Here is a 24,410-nt window from a genome sequence, read left to right as displayed (position 1 = left end):
ATGTAACAAAGAAAAAAAATAATGAAGAGGCAGATGATGGGAGAAAGCCTCACTGGACAGAACCAGGAAGTAAGGTGTCACTTCCACAGAGACCCAAAGCACTGCCTTTTAAAACCAAGCACCGACCGAACCAAAACGAACGGAGCAGCCCATGCGCATCGTGCCCTGCATCTTGTTAGCGGGCACGAGCGCCATCTTTTCCATCTCTCCCCTCCTCTAGAAATGCCAACCCTTCCACCCTGCTCTCAGAAAACAAATTCAGGGAAGAGAGCCAGCCTCTAGCCGGCAATGACACCCCCAGTTACTGTGCCTACCCATCAGACTCCCAGTGAGGATTTTTTTTTTCTTTTCAAGACAGGGTTTATGTAGCCCAGGCTAGCTTCTAACTCCCCATGTAGCTAAAGATGACCTTGAAGTCCTCATCCTACCGACTGCTGGGGTTACAGGTGTATGCCAGCATGCCTGGTTTGTATGGTGCAGAGGAGAGGCCCCAGGGATCCACTTATGCCAAGCAAACACGCTACCCTCTGAGCTACACTACCAACCCTGTATCCTTTCTTACCTTTCTCAGAGCAACTTTTCCATATGCAAACTTGGGTGTAGACGGAGGGATGGGGCCTTCTGGGACTTCTTTAAACTATAAGCATGGTGGGGAGAAGAGGGAAAAACAAAACAAAATCGTTAACCCTTCAGACGTTCATCTGTAAAACTCTTTTTTTCCCTCTTTTTTTTTTTTTTTTCAAAGACAGGGTTTGTTTGTGTATTCCTAGTTGACCTGGAATTTACTCTGTAGACCAGGCTGGCCTCAAACTCAAGAGATCCACCTGGCTCTCCATCTCAAGTGCAGAGATGAAAATCGTGTATACCACTACGCCTAATTCTGTTTGATGAGTTTTTATTGGTACTGGTTTACTGCTTAAGAGAAATCATAACATTCTATCCTGGTAATTAATATTTCAGAAAATAAGCAAATATACACACATGCTCTACCCCCTACCCTCCATTTCTCCAACATAATCTAGGCCTGAGACGTGGCTTCCAGGCTGACCATCAAAACTGTTCGTCACCGCATTCAAAGATAGATACCCAGCTGATCTTTCCCCTCAGGGAATGCAGCAGTCTCCACAAAAACTGGCTTTTCCTGCTCTGGTCTCCTGTTTCCATTCACCCATCTCAAGACTCTGCTTAGAAGCCCTTTGTGGGGGGGGGGGGGGTGCGCAATAGCCCTAGTTAGAAACTGTCCTCTCTCAGAGTGAGGAATGCCACGGCCGGCTGTACTGACCTCTGATTAAGTCACATAGTAAAGATTTCCACATCACTACACAGCCAGGAAACAGCATGAGTGACTTTGCCCAGAGATGAGTCAAAGGCCGATGGCTGGGCTGGGGAGGGGGTGGCTCAGTGGTTAGGGTGTCCACCATGGAGGCTTGAGGACCTGATTTCGGATCCTCAGGACTCACTTGAAAGCCTGGTGTGGCATTGAAACCCCAGCAATGGGGGTTTGGAGGGATACACAAATGGGTGGTTCCCCAAGGTTTGCAGCAGCCAGCCTAGCTGACAGCAAGCTCAGAGTTCAGTGAGGAACCCTGTCTCAGAAGTAAACCAGACAGAGGTAAGGGAAGATACCAGAAGTTGGTCTCTGTCTTTTACACAAGTGTGCTTGGACAAGCTCGAAGGAGTGCACATGGGCTTGTATGCAGACATGCACACACACACACACATACACACACACACATACACACACTCACTCACTCACTCATACACTGGAGGTTAAGATAGAACTGTTAAAATAGGTCACCAATTTAATCAAGAGCTCACAGAGACAGGACTGTTTTCATCAGAATGTGTGTGTGTGTGTGTGTGTGTGTGTGTGTGTGTGTGTGTGTATGTGTGTGTGTGTATGTGTGTGTGTGTGTGTGTGTGTGTGTGTGTGTATGTGTGTGTGTGTGTGTGTGTGTGTTGGGAGGGTAACACTCTACCCTGGAGTTTTATGGTCAAAGTGTTAACCATTTCTACTTTAGTTTTACCCACACCAAAGACAGTATCTCAGAAAAATGCAAATGTTAAGTTTTGTCAAGCCTTTTAGAGCCACATATGAGCGTTGGCTTTCGCAGCCTGCTGGGAAGCTGTTCTCCCCATAGTCCCAGGCAGGACAGACAATGCCCATCTCCATTTGGGTACCCTGACATTGTCTCACTGGGAGAGCTTTTCCACTCCCTAAGTCTCTGGAGAAGGGAGGGGTCAGGAGAGTCTACATGGGGCCCTTGTCATTAGATATTTCCCTTCACGCAAGCATACATTCCAAATACTTTAGCAAATGAGTTACCTATGTATCTGCAAGTTCCAGGAGGAGCACCACTCACTACAAGCCAAAGACTTGCTGAGCATGCGTGACCCTAGGAGAGATTCCCCAGCACTGGGGGAAACAGAGTCTTTAAAACAAGCCATTCCTGAGCCAAGTGCTGGTGATGAACACCTTTATTCCTCCTCTCGTACAAGCCAGGGGAGGAGGCAGGTGGATCTCCAAGTCCCAGGCCAGCCTGGTCCACAGAGCAGCCAGGGTTACACAGAGAAACCATGGCTTGAAAAACGAAATCTCTCTCTCTCTCTCTCTCTTTCTCTCTCTCTCTCTCTCTCACACACACACACACACACACACACACACATTACGAGGGTAGGTGTGCATGTGTGGCGATCAGTGGACAACTTTGGGAGTCAATTCTCTCCTTTCAACCATGTCATAACTGGAGACTGAGCTCAGGTCGCCGGGCCTGTCAGCGAATGCCCTCACCTGCCATCTACCCGGCCAGCTTTATCGCATTCACTGTGACGATGGCTTTCTTGCAGACCCCCCTTACCTGGCCTGCCAGGTAGACCCATGGGATCTCCTGGATTGGTCTTTTGCATGATTCTCTTCTCTCTCTCCCTCACGCCCCACAGGCAATCTTAGCCACTGTGTGGCCCAAGGACACCCTCTGCTGATGACAGTCATGGAGATGTCTCTGACGTTCACGTGAGCGCCATAGCATACACACACATGTACAACCTCTCAACCACCACCTCACAACCCCCACGTGTGATCTGTAATGCAGAGTTGACAACGCTAACCTTGGAGTTGGTCAGGCCAAACAGTAAGAGACATTTGATTCTAGTTATTATGGGGTTTATGTTGTTTGATGATGATGATGATGATGACAACAGTGGTGACAACTGTACGCTCACGCACGAGCACGCACACACACACACAGCCTGCTACCACTTGCATATGGATAACTTTCAGGAGTCACTTTTCTCTCTGTACGACATGGATCCTGGGACCTGAACTCAGACCCTCAGCCTCAGAGATAAACACTTGACTTGCTGAGTCTCCCGTGGGCAGAGGTGTCTGATCCTTGCCCTTTTCCCTCACACGTGCCCCAGAAAGTCCCAAGTATCTGCATCCCCCCCCACTCCCCTCTCACCCATCCCCTCTGAGATTTCACCCTGAGACAGGATTTCACCCTGTAGCTAGCTCTGGTTGGCCTAGAACTCACTACGTAGCCCAGATTGATTTCACACTCATGGCAGCTGTCCCACCTCAGCTCCCCAAGTGCTGAGATTATAGTGTGAGCCAGGGCATGCGGCTTTCCACTTTCATATTGTGGTCTGAGTCTGACTGGAGATGTGTGTACACACACCACAGTTACCACCGACCCCCGACTGGTCTTCCTGCTTCACTGGGGTTCTCTCCCTGGTCAGTTCGGACTGCAGCCTGCATAACCCTCCATCTGTTCTGCCCAACCCTCCCATGCGTCCTCAGTAAAGCGGGTCTCAGGCTGGCCCAGGAGCCGGATGAAACAGTTCTATACTTGGATTCATCCACCTCCTCAGACTTCACTGGCTGGGCCCTGTCCCGTACATTCTAAAAGCAGGGCACCGTCCTCTCCCTGGCTGAGTCCTGACGATGTTCCAGCCCTGGCCTTCAACACAAGGCTCTGCTTGCTCATCTCTGCCTGAAGCCTTTGTACGGGTTTCACCTTCACAGGAGGCCTGTGTGTGCCAAGCAGCTAAAACCAGCTAGTGCCAAGCAGTACATGACACGTACCTGTTTAATCATCTGTGAAGGAATGAGAATTATGGGTTAAAAACACCCGAAGCCGGCCTGGAGAGATGGCTCAGCGGTTCCAGAGGCCCTGAGTTCAATTCCCAGCAACCACATGGTGGCTCACAACCATCTGTAATGAGATCTGATGCCCTCTTCTGGTGTGTGTCTGAAGACAGCCACAGTGTACTCAGATAAATAAAAATCAATAAATCTTAAAAAAAAATATGAAATCATTATGGTACTAATTAAGTAATTAAAACAGGACCCCCAAGTAGCAAATTCTCAATGTTGCTGAGGATAACCTTGAACTTATGACCCTCTTGCCTCCATCTCCCAAGTGGGATTACTTGTGTTTACTCTCCTGCCCAGCTTAGGTTTCATGGGCGCTGAGACTGAAGTCAAGGAAGCACTGAGCCATCTCACCGGGCCCTTAGTACATTTTAAAATTATTTTTTCAGGTATGGTTTCATGTAGCTCGGGATGGCCTCAAATACACTATGTATCGCAGGATGACCCTGAATCCCTTGCTCCTCCTCCTCCCGAATGTTAGGATTGCAGCTGTGTATCACCACACCCGTCACAGTGCTGAGCAAACACTCTATCATAAACTACAACTGACGATGGAGCTTCCCGAGGGCCAGACACCAAGGTGTGAACTGTATGGATCCATTTTGTATTGTATGAATTCATTTACGTCAAGTTCAAAACAAGTTCCTTGACTGCACGGCAACAGGAGGTGGGGTAGTGGTTAGCTCCGGGCAGGGGGGTGGGCGCAGAGGAAGATGGAGGGGCACCAGGGAGGCTCCCGCCGGGCGTTGGCTGCTGCGCTCTGTTCACTTCCCATGCACGGTAGCCTTGGGAGCTGTTCTTCTAAGGGCACAGATAACACACTAGAATAGGTAAGAAAACAAAAACACAGAGAAAGACAAACTCCTGGAACAAAAAGAAGTGGGGAGCAAAGAAAACAAAAACACCCTCAAATAAGGTGAAGGGAAAGTAATACGGAGAAGAAAAACAAGAGAATGGAGAACACAAGAAAATTTAAAGGAAGAAAAAGAAAAAGCAAAAATTAATCTCTGCGTGGGGCTCAGGTGAGCCAGCGGCTTGAGCAGAAGAGCTGAGTGTGATGCCCAGCCTCACCAAAAGCTAGGCAGGCTGGCACGCGCCTGTGCTCCTAGAGATGGAAAAGTCTGGGGGGGGGGGCAGCTGGCCAGTGAACCTTAAAAATAAGGTGGGGGAAGTTTAAAGAGGGCATGCCCATACACTTACAATCACATACACACACACACACACACACACACACACACACACGGGCAAAACAGAAACCAGTCTCTGTGCATCAAGAGTTACCCTTACAATCACATACACACACATGGGCAAAACAGAAACCAGTCTCTGTGCATCAAGAGTTACACTTACAATCACATACACACACACGGGAAAAACAGAAACCAGTCTCTGTGCATCAAGAGTTACATTTACAATCACATACACACACATGGGCAAAACAGAAACCAGTCTCTGTGCATCAAGAGTTACACTTACAATCACATACACACACATGGGCAAAACAGAAACCAGTCTCTGTGCATCAAGAGTTACACTTACAATCACATACACACACACGGGAAAAACAGAAACCAGTCTCTGTGCATCAAGAGTTACGAGGAATCCGGAGACACGGTCCAGTGGTTAAGGGAGTGTAACCTTCAGAAAACTGCACTTCCATTCACAGTATCAACCACATCGAATAGCTGACAACTGCCTGTTAACTTCAGTTCCAGGGGACTTGATGACCTTTTTGGCATCCTCAGATGCTCACACACATGTGTACGTATGTACACACACACACACACACACACACACACACACAAATCTTAGATAATAAATAAAAATTTTAAAAGAGAAAAGAAATTTTAGATGGGAATATATTTTTCCCTTCCTTTTATCCATCTACCCTTCCTTCCTTCCTTCCTTCTTTCCTTCCTTCCTTCTTTCCTTCCTTCCTTCCTTCTTTCCTTCCTTCCTTCCTTTTATCCATCCACCCTTCCTTCCTTCCTTTTATCCATCCTTCCTTCCTTTTATCCATCCTTCTTTCCTTCCTTCCTTCCTTCCTTCCTTCTTTCTTTCCTTCCTTCCTTCCTTCTTTCCTTCCTTCCTTCCTCTCTCTCTTTTTTGGTTTTTGGAGAGATGGTCTTAGGTAGCCGAGGCCTCCAACCATATAACCGAGGATGATTTAACTCCAGGACTTCCTGCTCTGCACCCATGACGCAGGCATGCACCACGCTAGGTTTATATCATTCTTTTTCTATAACATGCCAGGTGCGGTGGTTCACAGCTCTCGGGAGGCAGAGGCAGGCAGATCTCTGTGAGTTCAAAGTACGAATCTCATCTACACAGAGGGACCGTGTCTCAAAACATAAACCAATCGCCCCCCCCAAAAAAAACCAAAAGAAACATTTCTGAACACAAATCTTAACATGTGCTTAAATCATCATTATATGACACATATTTTTTTTTTTTACCACTTATAGTCAGAAAATTAAACTTCAAAACTCAGGTGACTGAGCAAAAAAACTGTGGGTTTGCTTTTTTTTTTAATTCACCACAGAGACAGGAAACCCCACCTGAGAGCTTTAGGTGCTTCAAAGGCAGGGCTGCTGGCAGAACAGAGACGTTCCAGTCAGCTAGAGGGAACAGCAGTCGCTTGCTCCCATGGAGCACAGCATCTTTCTCCGCAGCAGCTCACAGCCACCCCGCATGGGGTGTTTCCCAGGCTGCACCCCAAACCTGTGCCTCCTTGCTTCTCCGTTAGTGAGGGAACCATGCACAAAGCCACCAGGAGTTCATGGCAGGCTTCCCTGCAGCCCAGCTCACTGAGAGTTCAAAGGACCCACCTTCTGAATGACACTTCTTAGAGCAAAATACTTCTTAGTGAGGTCTCCTGCCTCGCTCAGTGGGGCATCGTAGTCATAGCTGGTGGGCTGTGGCATATAGGGCATATTGGCACCTAGAAGACAGAAGACACATGTCACGGATCACTCGAGGTCATTGCTAAGGGGCTCATGTTAGGGTGAGGAGAAATGAAAGACACATTAAAGCCCCAGAGATGGGATTCAGTTTCCACAGCTGGCCAAGCGCTTCCCCAGCACTTTGAACACCGGATGTGCTGGCACATGCCTGTAACTAGCATCTGGGAGGTGGGGACAGAAAGATTGGAAGTTCAAGGTCATTCTCCTTTTTTGGGTTATGTGTATACGTGTTTTGCCAGCATATATGTCTGTGCACTATCTGTGATCCAGAGGCCGGAAGAGTGTGTCAGATCTCCTGGGACTAGAGGTGCAGATGTAGGTGCTGGAATCAAACTTGGGTCCTCTGGATAGAGCAGTGGGTGCTGTGATATGCTTTCTCTCAGTTTACATCCCTGCAGGGAATACCTTTATCTAACAGCCAATCAGTCTGGGGACATAAAACCACCTTTCCCTGCTTCCCCTGCCAATGGCTGGGATCACAGGTGTGTGTCAGGGGTCACAGGTGTGTGTCAGGGGTCACAGGTATATATCTGGGATCACAGGTGTGTGTCAGGAGTCACAGGTGTATATCTGGGATCACAGGTGTGTATCAGGGGTCACAGGTGTGTGTCAGAGGTCACAGGTATATATCTGGGATCACAGGTGTGTATCAGGGGTCACAGGTGTGTGTCAGGGGTCACAGGTGTATATCTGGGATCACAGGTGTGTATCAGGGGTCACAGGTGTGTGTCAGGGGTCACAGGTGTATATCTGGGATCACAGGTGTGTATCAGGGGTCACAGGTGTGTGTCAGGGGTCACAGGTATATATCTGGGATCACAGGTGTGTATCAGGGGTCACAGGTGTGTATCTGGGATCACAAGCGTCTCTCTCAGGTGCCGGAATCACAGGTGTGTGTCAGGGGTCACAGGTATATATCTGGGATCACAGGTGTGTATCAGGGGTCACAGGTGAGTCTCTTGGGTACTGTGATCACAGATGTGTATCCAGGGTCACAGGCATGTATCACCAAACCTGGTTTATGCAGTGCTGGGGTGGAATTCAGGGCCTCGTGCAGCCTAAGCTGGCACTGAGCCAAGAGGGTGCCACCTGCAGCTCTTGAGATAACACTGCTGCAGCCAACTGTGAGCCTGCAAGGTTTCCACCTCCTCCTCTAGCTTAAACAGTACAATGCCGTGCACACGGGAAACTGAAACTGTTCTAGGACAGCTCTAATTTGTAAATAAATGAGGCCCAAAATATGACGGTTCGCCCATGCTTGGTGATAAATTGTGACGGGCTGAGGACCAGCTGTCAGCAGGCTGACGTATCAGTGATCGGGGATTAGGTCAGCGTTAACTTTCTCATCGATGCCAACAGATTGGTGCATTAATTTTCTCTACTCCCTACTCCTCCGGGGCAGCTCTTCACCAGGTCTGCCAGCCCAGGGGACGCACAAGTTCAGATACATTCCTTCCCACGAGACACGGAGAGACTAAAAACCACATCCTCACCTAAGGAGCTCACGTTCTGGGTGGCTCCTCTCCAGAGTGGATTTCTCATTTGACTTATCTGTGCTAAGCTTCATGTGCTGACTGCATGCACACACGCATGAGCACCTGGATATACAGGTGGGTAGGCATATCTGTGCATATGCATATAAAAGCTAGGGGCTGGCTACCGTCTTGTTTGAAATGGACGAAAATCAGAGTTAACTGGTTTTGTTTGTATGTGTGCCATGGTACTCATGGGGAGGTCAGTTTCGGGAGTCATTTTCTCTCCTTCCACCCTACAGGTCCCAAGGAGCAAACTCAGGTCTCCAGGCTGGGCAGCAACAACCTTTAGCCACTGGACCATCTCGCTGGCCTTCCATCTGGTTTGGGAGAAAAGCCTGGTGAGAACTTGACAGAGGCAGGAGACAGATTCCCACCACACAGCAGGGGCCGAGCCAAGAGCTAAGGACAGCTTTTATCGCTTTCTTTTTAAAATTCTTTTGCTTTTATTTATTTGTTTGTTTACTTATTGTTTTGAGACAGAGTCTTACTATGTAACCCTGGCTAGCCTAGGATTCACTATGTAGATCAGGCTAGACTCAAACTTGTGGTAATTCTGCCTCTGCCTCCCAAACGGTGGGATAATGGGTTCCCACCACCACACCTGACTCAGCCTCATGTGGCCTCTCACCCACTGCGCAGCCTGAGAATTTCCTTTCATCTCTTTCTCCCAAGTGCTGGCACATGAACCACCAGGTACATGGACACGGGGCTTGAACCCAGGGCCTTGTGCATTTGAGGCAAGCACCCTAGTAACTGAACCATACCCCCCCCCCAAGCCTAGAATATTATTTAGCGATGAAAATAAAGTATTGATACACAAGAGAACATGGATGAATCTTGACCAGATTAGGCTAAAACAAAACAAAACAAAACAAAACAAAACCAAAAAACCACCAGATTACTTATAATTAACTAAAAATTACCTAAAATGATTACGTCTATATTATATGGTTCTGCTTATAAGAAATATTCAGAGCAGGAGAGTCCTGGCAGCAGGAAAGAGCTTAGTGACCTGCAGAGCTGTGAGGAAGAAAGGGCGTCAGTTTAGCAGTGCGTAGTTTCTTTCTGGCAGGTGGGAGAATGTTCTAGAAATAGAAGGTAAGGACTGTACAACTGTGAGAAAGCTAAGAGTACTTACTTAACATCATCAGTTTTATGGTTTTTTTTTTTTTTTTAAATTAAAATGGAAGTGGGGAGACGGCTCAGTGGTAAAGATGTCCCACCAGGCCCAACCATCTGAGCTCAACCCTCATGATTCATAGGGTGAAAGAAGAGGACCAACTCCTGTGAGTTGTTCTTTGACCCCCACATATTCATAAATAAATATAGTAATCATGAGAGAGAGAGACAGACAGATCAGGGAGGTAGAGACAGGAGGCTTCCTTGGCTCAGTGGCGAACTTAGTCTACTTGGCAATGAAGTCGGTGAGGGATCTTGTTTAAAAAAACAGGAAAAGAGAGCTGGTGCCTGAGGACCGACACTGCAGGTTGACCCTGGCCCCCACATGTATGCACACCCACAGATACACATGTATACACACACCTGCACAACACATGAATGCACACACAGAAAGACCAAAGCAGAGGACATGAACACACACACACACACACACACACACACCTGCTGCACTGGACTGTTAGACTGGCTTAAAAATAAGACCCTTAAATGAACAGATTACAGCCCTTAAGGTTTTTTTTTTTTTCCACACTCAAATGACTATACGGGTGATTCTTATACATTAAGAAAATTTAGAAGACAAATGACAGAAAATAAAACTTGGCCATAGGTACACCATCTCCCAAATCACACACCGGAAACAGGATAAGCTTTTACTACAAATGGATGTGATCTTACCATTCCAAAAGGCAAAATTGGTCCCACCTATAAACATGTACCTACAGAGAAATAAGAGAACACACATACTTCACCGTGAGCCACAGCCACAGGGTCCCCTCTCCCAGTCCTGGGTACTCACAAGTTCACGTTGGCCCCATGGGCAAGCAGGTGATAGAGGGAGGAAGCCACTGCTTTAGTTTTCACTGTGGAATGGGGTTTACCCCAGTGGTCTAGCCAGCCAGTATAGAACTCCGAATTGATCTGAAAGGGAAAGGGGGTGGTGCTTAGGAGGCACTAACGACCCTCAATTGATGCTGAGGTGTCCCTGTAATGCCCTGTCCACTTCTCCAAGGAACGGGTGTCAAGGGAGGTTGATAATCCTGCTTCAGCGAGAGCGCAGAGGGTCCCATGAGGACCTACAATTGCAACAGTATCAATGTCTACCAATTGTGACATTTCATCTAACACAATACAAGTATGGTCAACCCTCCACATCCATGGGTTCTGCACTGTAGACCCAACCTATTAACAATCAGAAAGATTTGGGATATGGTTCAACTGGCAGAATGCTTGCCTAGAGCAAATGAAACCCTGGGTTCCGTCCCCAGCCCTGCAAAAAATAGGTGTGGTGGTGCCCACCTGTAAACCCAGTACTCAGGTGGTAGAGGCAGGAGGATTATAAATTAATTCAAGGTAATCTTTAGCTATATGGTGAGCTGGAGGCCTGGGATACATGAGACCTTATATTTTTTTAAAAAATATTTTTTTTCTGAGAAAAACTTTGTGTCGGTACTGAACATGTATAAACTTCTCCACCCCTGTCATTATTAACTAAATAACAAATTAATATGCTATCCAGGGCTGGAGAGATGGCTCAGTGGTTAAAAGCACTGTGTGTCCTTCCAGAGGTTCTGAGATCAAATCCCAGCAACCACATGGTGGCTCACAACCATCTGTAATGAGATCTGATGCCCCCTTCTGGTGTGTCTGAGGACAATGACAGTGTACTCACATATATAAAATAAATAAATCTTAAAAAAATAAGTTATCAGGACAGTATCTATACTGGATCAGGCACAAGCAACTTAGAGTAGAATTATGCCTAGGACAGGAAATGCATCATTTTACAGAAGGGACTTGAGTATCCCACACCTGATCCTCCATGGATATTTTGGGACAACCGATTCCTAAAAGATTTTAACCTTCATCAGTTTTGTCAGCTGGGAATGTCCCACACTTCCTGCCCCTTCCCCCCAACACCAAAACATTTAGCCAGGCAAGATATTCTCATAATTAATAGCTCCGGTCAGGCATGGTGGTGCGTAACTATAATTCAAGCACTTGGGAAGCCGAGGCAGAAGAATTCTGAGTTCAAAGTCAGTCTAAACTGCATAGTTAATCTGAAACCCACTGGAGGCTACCTCATAAGACTGTATTAGAAATGAAACACAAAAACCCAAGGGCTGGGGCTATATCTCAGTGGTAGAGAAATTGCCTACTGTGTGTAAGACCTGCATTTAGTCCCAGTGTGACAGGGCAAGACAGTGTAGAGGGCATAGCACTCTATAAGCCTGCAACTTGCTTTATAAACCAGATTGGCCTTGAACTCACAGAGATCTGCCTGCCTCAGCCTCCCAAGTGCTGGGGTTAAAGGCATGCACCACCACTGCCTGGCCCATCTTAGATTCTTGCTGAGGTCATTTCAGGTTTAACCAGTATTTAATCTCTTTGATGAAGAAATCCAGTGGGAAATTATCCAATTCTATTCTAGGCCTTGAGGCAAAGATGCCCTAGCTAACTTAGCTTGGCTTCTGTTTAACTGCTTGCTTGAACAATCCTCCCTCCGGTCCCTCCCCACAACCCACAATCCCACAGCTGCTGAGAGAGATAACAGATGCTGTTGTTTCGTATAAAAGCCCATCGTCTAAATTCTTAGGTCTATACTGAGGTCCCCAAAACCTGAGTGTAGTCCCAGCTAGCTAGAATAATGACTTTCAACTGGGTATAAACTATGTCTGAGTGGTCTTCTCCAGTGGGATCGATGTTATACCATTAACCACAGCCACAACAAACAAAAAAAAGCAACAACAACAAGCCAGCCCCCAAATTTATCCATTATGCACAATTCACTTTTTTTTGTGTGTGAATACTGATCTTGAGACCCTCTAGCCAGAAGTAATGTAACATCCGTTCAATGTCAGAATAGAACGGAGAGGCTCCAGGAAACAGCTCTGCCTTCCTATGCAGTCTCTGCAGCTTCTTTGCCTGCTGCAGCAACTTGGAGGGAAGCTCATAAAAACTGCAACCTTGCTGCTCCCTGGCTGCTCTGGAAGCATCCAGTGTCAGGTCCACCCAGGCCCAGCAGAATGAGCTCCGCATTTCAACCAGATCCTCAGGAGAGGTGGAGAAGCTTGCAGAGTTAGGAAACGCGTCTCTCAGCTACTGAAGCTGCTTAGAAGATTAAAAAGCATCTATTGAGCTTGTGGTGATGCAAGATTTTTATCCCAGCATTTGAGGCAAAGACAGAAGGATCTCTGTGAGTTCAAGACCAGCCTGGTCTACAGATCGAGTTCTAAGAAATCTTGTCTTGAACCCTGCCTCCTCCCAAAAAGTACCTGCTGTTCTTTCAGAGAACTGGACCTCAGCATCCCACATTAGGCAGCTCCAGGGGACCCTCATGCCATTTTGGGTCCTCTGAGAGCACCCACATGCGTGCGTCATATACAGACATAGTAATAACAAAAACAAGCCTTAAAGAATACCATGTGCTGGAGAGATGGCTCAGCGGTTAAGAGCGCTGACTGCTCTTCCAGAGGTCCTGAGTTCAATTCCCAGCAACCACATGGTGGATCACCACCATCTGTAATGGAATCTGTTGCCCTCTTCTGGTGCGTCTGATGACAGCTACAGTGTACTCATATATAATAAATAAATCTTAAAAAAGAAATACACATGTGAACCAGATCCTGGCCCAGCCACTCCTAGGCTCTCAAGTTAGAATAACTGACACGTGTTCCCTGGAGATGTAGCTCAGTCAGGAAAGTGTCAGCCTTTGTAATCAGGAAGCCCTGGGCTCAATTCACCACATAAAGCTGGACATGGGAGTGCAGGGTTATCCCCAGTGGCTGAGATGCGGAAACAGGAGGCTCAGCCTCCATTACATACTGAGTTCTGAGCCTCTGGGTGCCTGAGATCCAGTCAGGAGAGAGGAGGAGAGAAAAATAAAAATAAAATAAAATAAAACAAGACAGCCCAGGACCGCCCTGTTCTCCTTCACAGAAGAGCAGAGCTTTAGTTCCCAAACCAGAGTACTGTCCCCGCTGTCACTCAGGAAGGGCTATGCTGCCTTCTCCCCAATTCCACCAGCTGCTGATTCCAGAGCCAAAAATAAAAAATAAACCACCAAAGATGTACGTATTCCCTTTCGTAGCCCGTCTCCTCCTCTGGGAAGAGCTGTGAAGTCTCATCAAGCCTACAGTCTCTAACTGCCTCCCCCCAACCCCCATTCTTACCAAAGGCCCTTTGGGTTCAAACTTCCTCTGGATCAGGAAAGCGTTTGTAATATTGATGGCTGGAAGAAAGGGAAGAAAACTCAGTCGTAGGCCTAAGAAGTTGAACAGTCTGCTAAGGTCACTGGTAGGGAATTCACAAAATGGATTATAATCCCAAAGAGGGCATGCAAGAGGGCTCAGAGAGAAAGGGTGCTTGCCACCAAGGCTGATGACCCAGAACCCACATGGTACCGAGAAAAATGACCGCAACGGTTTTCCCCCCCTCCCCCGACCTCCACACATGCTCTGTGGCTCTTGAGCACTCTCCCCCAGGAAAAAGAAATACATGAAAAAACTTTGTCTTAAAGATGTGTTTTCAGGAAGTGACTTAGGCCAGTCCCTCCTATTTCCCTGTTATGAATTGATGGTATTTAATATTTTATAGTGGAGGAGGGCCCTCACCCTTTCTGCCACATAAGAACTCAACAGGAAACTGATACGTGGAGTTGAAGGAGACCCTCATTCACCAAGGGAACCCTCATCTTGGCCTTTGGAGCCCCCAGAACAGTAAACAGGACAGTAAGATTTATTTTTGTGTGTGTTTATTTCTTTTAGTTTTTCCTCAGACAGGGTCTCACCATAAAGATCTGACTGGCATGGATTTCACCATGCAACCTGGAATGACCTCAGACTCAACTATCCTCCTGCCTCAGCCTTCAGAGTGCTGAGAGGATGGAGATTCACCACTATTTCCGGGACACACAGATTCAGGGAGCGAGGCATGCCGGGTGTGATCACTAGGAAGGCAGAAGCAAGTGCTTCGGAAATTTAAGGCAAGCCTCACCTACGAAGGGAGCTCACAGCTCTGCCTTCTAAAGACTTATTATATATATATATATATATATATATATATATATATATATATATATATATATATATATATTATATATATATTATATATATATTATATATATATATATATATATGAGTCCTCTGTAGCTGACTTCACACACACCAGAAGAGGGCATCTGATCCCATTACAGATGGTTGTGAGCCGTCATGTGGTTGCTGGGATTTGAACTCCGGACCCCTGGAAGAACAGTCAGTGCTCTTAACCACTGAGCCATCTCTCCAGCCCCACAGCTCTGCCTTCTAAACTGTCCCTCCACCCCATTTCTGTCTTTAGCCAATGGCTGAGCTAGCTGCTCCCTTCCAGGACCAGGCTGCTGTAGAGAACTCCTCTGTGACTCCACACAAGACAGCCACAGATACCCACCAGCTAACTAACAGCCACAGGGAGACAAGGCCTCTCTAATTGTGCCCTCTGGTGAACGGCCACTATTGTGAGGATAATCTGTACACCTCAGCCATTCAAACTGCTGTTCTGAACCTCCCTCCCTCCCGCCCTCCCTCCCTTCCTCCTCTTCCCTTTCTCCAAGTTTGTGTGTGTATATCCTCTTCATAAAACTTTTTTTTAAAGTGAGAGTCTCATAGCCTTAGCTGGAACTTGCTACACTTCAAGACTAGCATTGAGCATTCACTTAAAAAATTATTTTTACTTATGCGTATGTTTGCTGTCTATGTGTTGGTGCCCATGGAGGTCAGGAGAGGCTTTATACCATCTGGAAGTGCAGTTCTAGATGATTGTGGGAACTGGGAATTGAACCCAGATCCTCCGGAAGATCAGCTAATCCTCTTACCGACCCTCCAGTCTGCTTTTAATTTCTGTTTTAAAAGGTGTTTTGCATATATATGAGCTGTCATGTGGGTACTGGGAATCAAACCCTAATTCTTTGTGAGAGCAACTAGAGGTCTTAACCATTGAGCCATCTCTCCAGCCCCTGTTCTAAAACATATTAATCTCCATTTGAATCTGTTCTTGTTTTTCTTTTCTTTTTCCAATATGGTTTCTCTGGACAGCCCTGGATGTCCTGGTACTCCCTCCATTATTGACCAGGCTGGCCTTGAACTCACAGAGATCCCTTTCCCTTTGCTGGCCAGATCTGTTTTTTCATCATATTGTTATTTGGTAACTTTGTGTGTGTGTATACACACATGCAAGTATACACACGAGAGTGTGTCCATGTGTGCCTGTGCACATGTTGCAGAATGCTCTTGGTGGTCAGAGGATAATCTATAGGAGTTGGTATTCTCCTCTACCCTATGGGTCCCAGGAATCAATCCCAAGTCATCAGACCTCACAGCAATCACCCTTAGCCACTGAGCCATTTTGCTGACCCATCACTTGAATGTTGTACAGTTGTGGAAGAACAGTACAAAGAAGCTGAGGGTAGGGGTTGCATACATCTAGAACCCCAGACTTGGGAGATGAAGTAAGGGGATCAGGAGTTCAAGGCTGGCCTTGCCTATACCATGAATAAGAAGCCTAAACTAAAAAGAAAAAGAAAAAGAAAAAAAAAATCCTGTCTCAAAAGATGGGGGTGGGCTGGGCAGAGCTTAGTAGAATTTAGGTAACTGGGAACATGTCCCTGAAAGACATGGTAACAGTCCCAACTCTTCCCTCTTTGAGGGCCTCAGGCCATGAGGTAAATGGGTTTTCTTTATCATATGCTCCCAGAAAGATTCTCTCTATTACAGGACAAATATACTGTGGACTGACGCTTCCACAACTGTGAACTAAAACAAAACCTTCCCTCTTTATGAGTTGACTCCCTCAGGTATTTTGTTACAGTAATACAAAGCTGACTTGTATGTCCATATGCAGGTGAGGGCGGGCACTAGTTCGGTCAAGGCGATACATGATTGGATGGGAGAGAGTGGGGCGGGGACAAAGCTTTGGTAAGGTAAGAGAGAAGAAGGAGAGATTCAACATGGAAGACGAGGATGACCCATCTCCCCCGAGTGGCTCTGAGTAGCCATGGTAGTTATGTATACTTTCTAGAGATGGATTTCTATAGGTCAATTTACCTTGTCTAGGTGGGCAGATTATATCTTTGTCAATTGGTTGTGTGGCGGGATTGTGGATTGAGAATTTAACATAGAAATCTGTTTGATAAGTTATTGATTGTTGAGTCTTGATTTTATGGGGCTGTGGAAGACAGTGTGTGAACGCAGTGGCTGAGAGGCAGCTGGAGCGCTGGGCCCATGGAACGAGATGAGTGTGTTCCAGGCATGGTCGCTAACCACCTAGGGGACTTCGTGGTAGAGAAAGAAACCGGGTGCTCGACTCCACACTGGAGCGGCTCCCCAAGTGAGGGCTCCCAAAGACAGACTCCAAGGGACCGATAGCCACCGACTTTATTATTATTATTACTGCAACACTGACTACCCCACCTGATAAAGGAAACTCTGAGACATCTCACTCTGTCTGCAAAAGCTGGGCTCAGAGTGGCTACTATACCGGTCATTCGACAGCATTTTCTAGCCACAGACACTGACCTGTTCCAAAATCCACGGTGGCGTAGAGACTCTGCAGGGTTCCACACTTCAGCAGTTTTTCACTGGCTCCGTCAGTGGTGAAGAGAATGACGTCATTACCCAGATGGTAGCGGAAGCGGTGCGCCAGGAAACGCAGGTAGTCGTAGTCACAGGCGAAGTAGGACCCGTACTCATTCTCAACCTGTGTGTTTAGAAAGAACAAGAGATCGGCGCAGGTGCCAGTGCAGCCTCCCCAATCTCTGGGAACATACCCCCAGATCCAGTCTGAACCAGTCTGACGTGCATGCGCAATAAAGACAACGTGTATTCTTTTAAAATCAATTTTGTTGTTTTTCTTTTTTTAAATAAGATTTATTTATTTATTATGTGTACAGTATGTATGTCTGCATGTATGCCTGCGAGTTGGAAGAGGGCATCAGATCCCATCACAGACCATGTGATTGCTGGGATTTGAACTCAGGACCTCTGGAAGAGCAGTCGGTGCTCTAACCACTGAGCCATCTCTCCAGCCATTGACTGAAGTTTTGAGGCAGAGTCCCCTAGCTGCCATCTCATACCAATGCATAACTGTTTGGTTAAAGCCAGGTGCGTTGCGAGAAGAGACATATGTAGCAGAGGAAGGTTTGCATATCTCAAGTCTTCCAATCAAAATGGGAAGATGGCTTGGTGGATAAAGGAGCTAGCTGCACCAGAGTGAGTCCTCGGCGCCGGGACACATACAGAAAAGTGGATGTGGTGGCTAGCCCACATCTATAGTCCCCATGCTCCTGTGGCAGGAAGAGACCAGCCGACACAGGAGACTCACCCAGAGGCTCCAGAGCAAGCTAGCTGAAATGAACCCGAACCCAAGCCTTGTCCTCTGACTGCCACATGTGTGCAATGCATGTGAGTACATGTGTACACACATGTACACAAACACACAAACACACACAGAGGAAAAAGCCCAGAGGCCCACCTATACCCATAGTGCACCCCTTAGTAGCCAGCTCCCCCTCTGGCCACCCCCCAAAAAGGAGGCTGTGCTGGCTATAGTCATTAGAGAGGAGGGAGCCTCAGTTGAGAAAATGCCTCCATAAAATCAGGTTGCATACCAGCCTGTCAAGCATTTTTTTAGCAATTGATGGGGGAAGGTCCAGCCCAGGTGGGTGGAGCCGTCCCTGGGCTGGAGGTCCTGGGTTCTATAAGAAAGCAGGCTGAGCAAGCCATGGGGAGCAAGCCAGCAAGCAGCACCCCTCTATGGCCAATGCACCATCAGTTCCTGCCTCCGGGTTCCTGCTCTGCTCGAGTTCCTGTCCTGAATTCCTACCGTGTTAAAGCATAAGCTAAGTCACTCCTCTCCTCCTCAAGCTCTTTTGGTCCTGGTGTTTATCACAGCCATAGTAACCCTGACTGAGGGAGGACCCAGGCACTAGAAAGCTTTCCTCAGAGGCTCTCAACCTTCGCAGTGCTTCCACCCTGTAATAAGGTTCCTCATGTTGTGTGGCCACCTCCAATCATCTCACAACCATCTGTAATGGGATCTGATGTGTCTGAAGACAGTGACAGTGTACTTACATAAAATAAATAAATAAAATAAATATTTTTTTAAAAAAGTAAAGTTGATTGTTTTTCTAGTTCTAATTCCTGTACTGGAATTTTTTTGGGTGCAGAGGGCTGTGGGTGGGGCTTGGCTGGTAGACTGACTGTGTGCTGGGGGGGTTGTCTTAGGTCTGATTCCCAGCACCACATAAACAGGTGTGCGGTGCACCTGGTCATGTCACACGCTAGAGGTCAGGTGGGAGGAGCAAAAGTTATCCTTAGGTACAGAGTTTGACACCAGCCTGAGATACATGAGACCCAAACAGAGAGAGTAAGAGAGAGACAGAGACAGAGATAGGAGCAGAGACAGAGAGACAGAGACAGAAAGAGGAACAGAGATAGAGAAGGCAGAGACAGGTAGACAGAGGTAGGGCAGGGGGTGGGGAGAGACGACAGGTTAACACTTTTCCCAGATTCAGTTACAGTAAAAATGTCATTTTCAGTACTGTAGCCTGTTGCCAGCTGTGACGGTTGCCTCCCCCTTCTCTCCCTCCTTCCACATCCAGGCTCAGCTCCGGGTACCTGCACGGTGATAATCGGCCCGCCGTTCTGGTAGAGCAGGGGCCTCATCTTGGGCAGAAGGACCGCCAGCCATTTATCCACAGCTACAAGGTAATCTGCAAAACAAGATGGTGCAGCAACTGTCAACTAGCTTATGGTGCTGTCAGTGTGTGTGTGCACGCTCGTGTGTGTGTGTGTGCACACGTGTGTGAGGGGGGTGGTGGTACAAGAGCACAAGTCCCACAGTGGGTCTCAGGGATCAAATTCAAGTCAGCTGAGCCGACTTGTCAGCCTCATCCTTTTAAGGCCAGGAGAGTCCCGTGCGGCCTGTGCCGGATATATTACCCTCAATAATATATTATGAATATATTAATATATTATCTTCTGAAATGAGGCAGCCACAGCCTGCTGAACATACTTGCCCTGATATCTGAGTATGCCTGGCAACTTTCTCTGCCATGGGGCTCTGAGTCAGAAGCACAGGCAGCCAGGCATTGTGGGATAGGCACGGAGAGGTGCTGAATACTGAGTCCTCCTCTCAAACGCAGTAGGGGCTTTTTTTCTTCTAAAACTAAGTCAGCTGGGTGGAGGATGTCGTTCAGTTAGTTGGCAGAGGACCCACCTAGCACTGGACTTGGATGCACACACCTGTAATCCCAGTACTGTGGAGGCAGGGGAATCAGAATGTCAGGGTTTCCTATAGCGATGTGAAATGTATCCCAGCACCTACATGGCGCCTCATAACTGCCTCTAACGCCAGTTCCAGGGTATCCAACACCCTCTTCTGAATTCTGTGGGCATCGAGCAATCATGTAAGGTGGTGTAAAATACCTGCATTCGATGTCATTAAAACTGAGTGGAGGTGTATGCTCCCAGTACTGGGGAGACAGAGGCAGGAGGATCTTTGAGGCCAAGGCTAGAAAAAGAAAAGCCGGGGCTACACAGATAAACCTAGTCTCAAAACCAAACCAAAACAAAAAACTATGGCTATACTCATCCTTGATCCGTAGCTGAGGGAGACCTTGAAACTCTGACCCTCCTGCCTCCATTTTCCAGGTGTTAAGGTTACAGGTGTGTGTGCCCCCAGACCCACACCAAATTATCATCTAACAAGTCATATGTTTACAACCTCAAAAGAGACTGACAAAAACAGGCGTTTTAAACAGTTGTCAGGAGAGATGGCTTAGTGGTTAGGAGCACTGGCTTCTCTTCCAGAGGATCTGGGTTCAATTCCCAGCACCTACATGGCAGCTCCCAACTGTCTGTAACTCCAGTTCCAGGGGAACTGTCACCCTCGCACAGACATGCAGGCAGGCAAACATCCAAGGCCCATAAAGATATATAAATCTTAAAAAAAAATGGTTAGGAAGATTCAAGAGACAACACATATGAAAACAGCAATAATCTAGTAAGAGTGCACAATCACATACAGGCACACACACATGTGCACACACATGCACACGTAGGTACACAGACACATGGACACACATTCCACACATGCACACATAAATACACACAAACACAGGCACACACACATGTGCACATACACACAGGCGTGAAAACAGAGATGCAACTGAATGACTGTTTAGGGTTTCACAGCTAAAATAACGTCTCATGTTCTGAAAAGATAAGAAAAAAAAAAGCTGTCCTTGACAAATCACTCCGAAAATGCAAAGAAACAAGACACACAGCTACCAAGAAAACTAGTGACTTCATCCCAGAGACAACGCTGCCATTTTGACTAGCTGGCTGCGTAATAGAGTGAGTGTGTGGGAAGAAAAGACAAGTGTTGAACTCGGTTGGTTAACCGCCAACCGGGCTGCACACTCAAAAAGTGACCCACTTACACTTATCAGTGATATCTGCTCAAGCCTACAAAGGAAGCCATGTCTCCCACATGCGCACTGCCCAGTGAAATTAGATTTACACCGCACTCGGGGTGTTTATACAGAAGAAGCCTCACCTTCAAACGCCCGACTCTCTGGATTTAAAGTGTCCAATCTCTCATTAGTCTTTCAAGAGGCATCGGCAACTCACCTGGGTCGGAAGACCGAAGAACGATAGATTCTTTCTGTAGTAGCCATGCAGGTAAGCCGCCCTACGAGAGAGAAGACAGCAGCCATTTGCCTATCACTATATGTGTATATAGGAGGTTACTGTCAGCAGGGAGGGAAAAGATGGAGGGGAAAATGGCCTGGGCTTCTGAGAAACTGGAATATAAAAAAATTAGGATCTCTCTATTGGTCGTGTTCTGAGAATCAAGACAATTCCCCCACTTTTGTTTTGAGCTAAGTCTAAAGCTGGAACCCCCCCAACCCTCCCAGAGGGTACCTGCTGGCCTCGGAGCTTTGATCCTCCTGCCTCTGCCTCTCAAGTGCTTAGATTACAGGCACGATCACTACACTCAGCAACCCCCCCTTTTTTCTTTTTAAATATGTATTTATTTACTTTTTCTGTGTGTGCCTGTTTTACTCACTGTGCGCATGCAGTACCTGCAGAGGCCAGAAGAGGGCACTGGGTCACCCAAAGCTGGAGTTCCAGATGGTTGGTTATAAGCTGTGAATGTTATGTGGGTGCTGTGAATGGAACCCAGGTCCTTTGGAAGAGCAGCCAGTGCTCATAACTGCTGAGCCATCTCTCCAGACCCTTTGTTTTTCTCCCTCCCTTTCTTTTCTTTTCCCCTTATACTTTTAGTTTACTTGCTGTTTGCTTTTCAGCGCTGGAACTGACGTGCCAGCAAGCGCCCTACCACGGAGCTACATTCCAAACCTCTTTAAAAACAAAACAAAAGGGCTGGAGAGATGGCTCAGTGGTTAGAGCACTGGCTGCTCTTCCAGAGGTCCTGAGTTCAATTCCCAGCAACCACATGGTGGCTCACAACCATCTGTAATGGGATCTGATGCCCTCTTCTGGTGTGTCTGAAGACAGCTTCAGTGTACTCATATAAATAAAATAAATACATCTTTAAAAAAAGACTTCAAGCAATTATATATAATATTTACTTATTACATTTATTACAGATGGTTGTGAGCCACCATGTGGTTGCTGGGATTTGAACTCAGGACCTCTGGAAAAGCAGTCAGTGCTCTTAACTGCTGAGCCATCTCTCCAGCCCCCAAAGCTCTTTTTATGTGCACGGCTTCTCTAATTTATAACTAATCCGTGAGCGAGACAAAGCGGAGCGGACTCCATGTCTGTAACAGAGAAGGATCCCATGTTCTGCTTGGTGCCTTGCTAAAGAAATAAACACTGGCCGGTCACAGCACCACATGCTCTAGACTCCGAGTCTTCTGTCACTTTGACCCACTTAGCCCAGAGCAGCCGCCATCAGGCTCTCCTGCCTTACTCACGCCCACCAGGCAGGCAGGGTCCTGCTCACCATGTCCCACTCTGCACAGATGTAGGGCCCGGGCCTCAGGATCACCAGGAGTCCCAGCTCATGAGCCAGCCGAATGAAATGCTCCACATCATGGTCCCCAGAAAACTCGTATTGTCCTGGCTGGGGTTCGTGGAAGTTCCAGGGCACGTACCTGTGAAGACACACACACAGCTGAAATCCTCACAGGCGGCGGCTGATCGGAAAAGAAGGGAGCCCAGGGTCTACAACCATTTGACACCACAGGCATAAGGGTGGAACTCGGGCCAGAGCTAAGGCCTGATGGGTAAAGGCGGCCGCCAAGCCTGACCCCAGGAGTTCAATCCAGGAACCCATATGGTGTAAGCAGAGTGCTAAGTTCTATGGGTTGTCCTCTGTCCTCTATACACACACACATGCACACACACACACATGCACACACACACACACACACACACACACACACACACACACGAGTAAACAGGAGTGGGAATAGTTTTAAGAACTAACACCCAGTTTATTGCAATTGTGCACGGAAGTGTCAGAGTGCCTCTGATCCTGGAAGCTAAGCACAGACAGGTCAGGCAAGTACCAAGTCACGGAACTTGACACGAGCCAGGAGGCCGAGGCATGCCCCCTCAATCACACACAGGAGATGGTCCAGTAGGGCCATTCAGGACCTCGTTCATTCTCTCCTGCTTCCTGACTGGTGACGGGCGGTGGGGGTGGGGTGGAGTTTCTGCTGGCTCATTTCTGTGGGAATACAGATGATGATCTGCACACACAGAACTGCCCCGAGGACATGAACGTTATTTCCCAGCCTTATCCACCTGGACGAATTTATTTCAGGTGGCTTCTTGGCCAGGTCTGTGTTCTTTTCTGCATCAAACTCTCCTTTGGCCTCGCTTTACACCTGGCTAGTTTGACATGCTGAGAATCCAACACAGCCCTTGAGTATCAGATGCCTGCTCTGACGTGGAACCCCCCCCCCCAAACCAGGCTTCTATGAGAACAATCTATAGAAACTGTGACAGAGGGCTAGAGAGATGGCTCAGTGGTTAAGAGCACTGACTGTTCTTCCAAAAGTTCTGAGTTCAAATCCCAGCAACCACATGGTGGCTCACAACCATCTGTAATGAGATCTGATGCCCTCTTCTGGTGTGTCTGAAGACAGCTATAGTGTACTTATATATATTAAATAAATAAATCTTTAAAAAAAGAAAAAAGAAACTGTGACAGAATAAAAAATCTCCTAGCACAGCAAAATCTTTAACAAGAAAAATAAATGCACAGACTCTAATTATTGTGCTAAAGTAATATGAGTTTTTTTTTTTTTTTTTAAATAAAGGTAAGCAGAACACAGTGGTACTTGGAAAGTGGAGGTAGAAAGGTTAAGAGTTAAATGGCTAGCCTGGGGTCACAATAAATTTGAGGGTAGCCTGGGCTACATGAAACTCTACTTGAAAGATAAAGAAATAGGCACAGAGGCATTTACCTTTAATCCCGACGACACCCCGAGACACAGGCAGATGGATCTAGAATGAGTTCAATACCAGCCTTGTCTACATAGAGAGTTCCAGAACAGCCAGAGCACCCAGA

At 47.2% G+C, this 24,410-nt stretch overlaps 1 protein-coding gene across 1 annotated transcript in view; it reads right to left on the bottom strand.

Moving 5' to 3' along the window:
* GLB1 (galactosidase beta 1) overlaps positions 1-24,410 on the bottom strand; it is a 66,215-nt gene that overhangs the window by 22,205 nt on the left and 19,600 nt on the right. Inside the window, exons 3-11 of the mRNA XM_080934209.1 lie at positions 22,836-22,986; positions 21,494-21,554; positions 19,478-19,572; positions 17,378-17,558; positions 14,000-14,058; positions 10,627-10,748; positions 10,506-10,546; positions 6,982-7,094; positions 563-637 (exon numbers count right to left, since the gene is read on the bottom strand). Coding sequence (XP_080790335.1) covers positions 563-637; positions 6,982-7,094; positions 10,506-10,546; positions 10,627-10,748; positions 14,000-14,058; positions 17,378-17,558; positions 19,478-19,572; positions 21,494-21,554; positions 22,836-22,986 — 898 coding nt within the window. The remainder of the gene's footprint in view (positions 1-562; positions 638-6,981; positions 7,095-10,505; positions 10,547-10,626; positions 10,749-13,999; positions 14,059-17,377; positions 17,559-19,477; positions 19,573-21,493; positions 21,555-22,835; positions 22,987-24,410) is intronic.

This window comes from Micromys minutus (assembly GCF_963924665.1).
Source record: "Micromys minutus genome assembly, chromosome: 21".
Classification (NCBI taxonomy): Eukaryota; Metazoa; Chordata; class Mammalia; order Rodentia; family Muridae; genus Micromys; species Micromys minutus.
This window is presented reverse-complemented; position numbering and strand designations above follow the sequence as displayed.